The sequence below is a fragment of the Octopus bimaculoides genome, chromosome 14 (genome assembly GCF_001194135.2).
Source record: "Octopus bimaculoides isolate UCB-OBI-ISO-001 chromosome 14, ASM119413v2, whole genome shotgun sequence".
Lineage (NCBI taxonomy): Eukaryota > Metazoa > Mollusca > Cephalopoda > Octopoda > Octopodidae > Octopus > Octopus bimaculoides.
The window spans coordinates 20,840,437-20,846,436 of record NC_068994.1 but is presented as its reverse complement, the minus strand read 5'-3'; the positions used below and the strand labels follow the sequence as shown (position 1 = coordinate 20,846,436).

The 6,000-nt window shown below is 35.5% G+C and overlaps 1 protein-coding gene across 6 annotated transcripts in view; it reads right to left on the bottom strand.

The window, feature by feature from the left end:
• Window positions 1-6,000, bottom strand: part of LOC106876125 (protein PFC0760c) — a 385,512-nt gene that overhangs the window by 206,197 nt on the left and 173,315 nt on the right. For all 6 annotated transcript variants that reach the window (XM_052972740.1, XM_052972743.1, XM_052972739.1 and 3 more), the window contains exon 7: window positions 3,177-3,232. In XM_052972740.1, coding sequence (XP_052828700.1) covers window positions 3,177-3,232 — 56 coding nt within the window. The remainder of the gene's footprint in view (window positions 1-3,176; window positions 3,233-6,000) is intronic.

Sequence of the window (6,000 nt, the reverse complement as noted above, 5' to 3'; positions counted from 1 at the left end):
TGGACATGTTCGACAACATGCAGGGGGCTTCCATGGCATACATGGAGGCTATGGTTTTGGTTCTCGCAATGAGGAGGGAACCAGGCTGCTGGATGCAATACTAACTTCAGGAAACTTGCCAGTCAGCTAGTCACCTACCGATCTGGTAGACACACTAGTCAAATTGACTACATCCTCACCAGAAAAAGGGAAAGATGGCGGTTTATAAATGCCAAAACCTTCCCAGGCAAAGAATGTACCCCACAACATAGACTAGTAGTTAGCAACTTCAGGATCAAGGCTAAACGGATGCCCAAAAGATGACCAGTATGGAGGAGAAGGGTCTGGAAGCTTAAAGATCCTGCGAATGGACAGAGATTTAGAGATATATTACTTGAAGCTTTTGATGAAATAGAGGGGGATATAGCATCACATGATGTGGAAGACAACTGGAGGTTTCTACGGGACAAACTGCTGAGGGTCACTGACCAGATCTGTTGGTGGTGCAAAGTCCCCTCTTGACCCAAGGTAACGTGGTGGTGGGACAATGTTGTTGACAGGACCATTAAGAAACAAGCTTGGAAGGACTGGAAGAATGGTGGTAGCCATGCAGTCTAATGACTGAAGAATTTTTTTAGCTGAATGAATCAATCCCTGTACTTATTTTTTTGTTAAGCCTAGCACTTATTCTGTCAGCTTCTTGTGCCGAACTGCTTAGTTATGGGGATGTAAACACACCACCAAGCAGTGGTTGATAACAAACACACACACACACATATGACAGGCTTCTTTCAGTTTCCGTCTACCAAATCCACTCACAAGGCTTTGGTTGGCCCAAGGCTATACTAGAAGACACTTGCCTAAGATGCCACACAGTGGGAATGAACCCAGAACAATGTGGTTGGGAAGTAAGCTTCTTGCCACACAGCCACACCTGCACCTTATGCAAGAAATTTTCATTATTATCCTTGTTATTACTCTGATATATTTTGTTTCTTTTTTTTTTAATGAGTGTGTGCGTGTCACATCACATTAAGTTATTTCTTGAAGTTGCAATGTAACAGCCAACTTGAAATTGTTTCTTTTCTTGATTCTTATTAACTTGTGGTGCTTCACTATAACAAGAGTTGATTTAAGATAAAATAAAAGCCTACAGGTGTAAGAATTATTGTTTAAAAATGGGATGAAAGTATAAATGAATATAAAAAATACATGGTGACTTCAAAAAAGTAGTTTTATGAATGAATAAACACAAATTAAAAAGAATGAAAATTATAAAAGCATAAGCTAAAGTAACATAAAAATTAGCTTTTTGTTAATAGAAGAGATTATTTCTACTAGAATAACAAATTATAATAGCAGTTAAGTTGATTTTTTTTTTTTTGCTATGGGCAACTACCTAACTAACAATATAAAATCTGTGCCTATCTATTTATCCATCCATCCCCATCACTTCTATGAAAAGGAAAACATGGTGTTGAACAAAAGAACAACTTAATAAATGCTTCAGGCATATTTTACTGCTTTTGTTAAACCAACTTTTAGGTACATAAACAAACACGTGGCCTCATGCTCAAGTAAGAAGAAATTATTATAACTGTTGTCAACGTTGTTGTTGTTATTATTATTATTAAGGCAGCGAGCTGGCAGAATTGTTAGGATGCCAGGTGAAATACTTAGCAGTATTTCTTCTGTCTGCACGTTTTAAGTTCAAATTCCACTGGGGTTGACTTTACCACTCATCCTTTCTGGGTTGATAAAATAAGTACCAGTTGAGCACTGGGGTTAATGTAATCGACTATCCCCTGCCCCTAAATTTAAGGCCTTGAACTTATAGTAGAAACAATTATTATTATTATTATCATTATAATATAGGGCACTCTCCCACCAAATTGCTGGCCTTGTACTTATAGTAGAAAAAATTATTATTATTATTATTACTATTATTATAATTATTACTATTTTTACCACCACCACCAGTTACTACTATTATTATAATAAAGGCAGTGAGCTGGCAGAATTGTTAGCACATTGGGCAAAATGCTTGGTGGCATTTCTTCTGGCTCTTTATGTTCTGAGTTCAGAGTTCAAGGTCAACTTTGTCTTTCATCCTTTTTGGATCAACAAAATAAATACCAGTTGAGCACTGGGGGTCAATGTTATTGACTAATCCCATCCCTCAAAATTTCAGGCCTTGTGCCAATAGTAGAAAGGATTATCATTATTATTATTGATAGTGAAAAAAAGTGATGATTTGATAGAAACAGTAGAGTCCTGCAACATTCATTTCTCTTCCTCGAGTGTCAACTCTTGTTGGATTTAAATTATGTATTTCCTCAATCAAGAGTCAATAAAAGATGATTTAGTCAATTTTTGGAGTCATTGTAACGGACTCTAGTCCAGACATGGGTAACCTTTTCTGGGTAACAGGTTCCATGAGACATGGTTTATCATCAGGCAGACTACCAAAAAGATTCAAGTTAAATTTTCAGGTGGAGAAATAGTAGGTTTCTCAAGTGACTTTAATAGTGCTGGTGGCATGAGAAAAGCACCTGGTACACACTGTAAAGTGGTTGGCATTATGAAGAGCATACAACTGTAGAAACCATGCCAAAGTAGTCATTGGAGGATTTTGTAGTCTTTGGATCTACTAGATCTTGTCAAACTATCCAACCCATGCCAGCATGGATGTTAAATGATACATATATGCATATATATATATGTATGTGTGTGTACATATATATTCTTTTATTTTTTTTTTACTTGTTTCAGTAATTTGACTGCGGCTATACTGCAGTACTGGAATTATTCTTTGTAAGGCTAGTACTTATTCTATCGGTTTTTTTGCTGAACTGCTAAGTTAAAGGGACGTAAACACACCAACATCGGTTGTCAAGAGATGGTGGGGGACAAACACTGACACAAAGAGACACACACATATATATACAAAGTGCGGTGAATAAATTGTCAACTAAATTATGCAAAAATGAAAATTGGTCGCAAGAGATAAAGAGCTGACTCCTCCATAACTAGTTGTCCCATTCCCCTACCTACTTTGATACACTAGCAGTTCCCTAATATATACTCAATTTTTTTCATCATTAGTAAATCTAGAAATATCAGCAGCATATCCTGTAAACAAAAAGAAAAAAAGAAAGAAAAGGTTTATCTGTTTTTTCCTTTCTGTTTTAACTTACATTTCCTTCTTCTCCAAATTTCTCTAACATCTCCCATGCTGTGGATTCATTGAAAACTGAAATAAAAATATAAAAAATGGTTATCAGACTGTGTAAAAGGAGGAAATAAGGGAGAAAGAAAATATAAAAAATTAAGATGAAAATCAGAGAAGAAATAAAACCACATAATACATGTGTGTTAATAAAGAAATGACATTTGAATTGTTCTACAAAAAAAAAAAAAAAAAAAAAAAAAAAAAAAAAAAAAAAAAATCAGAGAACTTTCGAGTATATACGCCTTTCTGTTAAAATCCCATTGGTAGCACAGAGCATCAAAGTTTCTTTCCATATAAAGATCTTTCCTCAGATCTTTTCAGTTTGGCTGCCAATTTTCAAAAATTCAAAGTTTATTAAAATTTTTTAAATTTGGTACATTAATGAAGTTTTCCAAGCTGAATCTCAAGTGATATTTCACTTTTTCCAGAAAAAATTTTAAAAAGAAGTTATAGAGGTTTAAAGTTTGATAATTTTTACCCAGTCAGAGAACAAGATTTGGAAGCTTTCATTTTGTGCGTGACAGAACATATCAACTGTAAACAGAAAAGCTGTTGGAAAACCGATTATAGCAGCGGCTCCATCAATTCCTAAGGATATCTGAAGAAGGAATTTTTATTCTGAAATATCACATCAGATTGTGGATGATTAAATTACAACAGTTTTTATAGTCCATTGTTTGTATTATAGTATATTGTGGTGTCATTCAAAACATTTTATTCTTTGTAAACAAATCAAATACTGGTGGAATTCTGCTTTATGCATCCCTTCATAACTTTTTAATTATCCAGAATTTTCAGAAATTTTTTGAAAATTTGTATTCTACACATGGGAATTCATATGATTATGCAAAAACAAAAACAAAAAATTTGGGGGTGTGTGATTGAAGGCCTGTTGAGCTGTTATTTTTAGCAAATCCACCACCACCTCAGTGAGTGGAATATATTTGTTAACAAATGCTTTCTTGCAGACAAAAGAGTTCTCATGCTTGGCTCATTACTATGGAAACACACATGAATGTACCTGTGGCTTATGATTGGCTAAAATTACCCAAAATTAGCAAACTTTAAAAACTATTAACTATTTATTTATTGATTTATCGTAAAAATGAATTTCAAGGCATTGATTAACACATAAAACTATATCATTATACCGAATAGGAAATCAATTCAAACAGAAATTGAAGAGATTGCAAATTGGCAGCCAAACAGAAAAGATCCCTTTCCTCTATTTTAATATAATTAATTTGATGGCAATGATATTTTCAGTGATTTGGATCATGATATAAAACAAATGTATTTTTACCAAACACAAGTTTCTGGGTTCAGACCCACTGCGTGATGCTTTTTGTGTTAGTGTGACTTCTCCTATAGCTCCAGGTCAGTCTTGTGAGTGGATTTGGTAGATGGAAACCGAATGAAGCCTGTTGCATGTATTGGCGTAGGCGTGGCCATGTGGTCAGAAGCTTGCTTCCCAACTACATGGTTCCAAGTTCAGTTCCACTGCATGGCACCTTGGGCAAAGTGTCTTCTAGAAAAGCCTTGGGCCAACCAACGCCTTGGGAGTGGATTTGGTAGATGGAAACTGAAAGAAGCCCACCACACACACATGCGCGCGTGTGTGTGTGTGTGTGTTTCTTTGTATCAGTGTTTGTCCCCTGTCATCACTTGATAACCGGTGTTGGTGCGCTACCAATAGAATAAGTACTAAGTTTTTAAAAAAAAGTCCTGGGGTCGATTTGTTCGACTATAACCTTTCAAAGCGGAGCCCCAGCATGGTCGCAGTCAAATAACTGAAACACGTGAAAGATAAAAGACACGCACATGTGTGTTTGTCCCACACCATCGCTCGACAACAGGTGTTGGCTTGTTTACGTCCCTGTATCAAGAGACTGATACAAGAACCAGGTTAAATAGAAAAAGAATTACTGAGGTCAACTCGTTCGACTATAACCCTTCAAGGCTGTACCCAGGCAGGCAGCAGTCCAATGACTGAAACAAGAGATTTTATCTTTTTCTTGCTACATTTTCAATCGGTAAGGAGCTTGTATCGTCATTAATCCGAACCGTACTTTCAGATTGACAGAAAACATGTCATCAGCCAAAAGCTCATTGCTTTAATTTGTAACTGAACACTTTAATTCCACTACTGCTGAGTTTGAAATATTACAAGTAGTAAAATATGTAAAAAAAAAAAAATTTTTCTAATGAACGAACAGGTTGAAATAATAAGATACCAAGAGTTGTCTCCCTGAGACCAACTCACTAACGAGGGAGCTTCTGTGTGGTCACTCGCTCGCTTTGCAAGAAATAGCAGTTAAATCGGCACTCCATTTCCGTTTCTAGAGTCCTACAACAATAAAAATATTTTACCTTGTCAGAAGTAGGTGTTTTTCAGGACAAAAACGTAAAACTTTTTATAAGCGAATAATTGTTCTAATACGTTCCCATCAATATTATTAGTAATACTGAGACCAGATTTGAAATGGATTCTGAATGACGTGCTCCGTGCATTTGTCACAATAGTATTTCTTGCAATTAGCACCGAGATACTTTTTTTTTTCATGCTTGCTATATCATATGCCCAACAAAGTATAAAACTGATAACTTATACAAAAGATAGTTTTGCTAGGAAAAAATGTACGTTCAGGATGACAATTTCATTCTACAAATTTTTAGTGTACCACCATAGGACAATCATCTGCATGATGTGGGTCGTATGCGTTTCATATCCTCACAACAATCAGGAAAGTTAAATAATAATGTTTTACAAAAGTAAATACGTCTTGTGT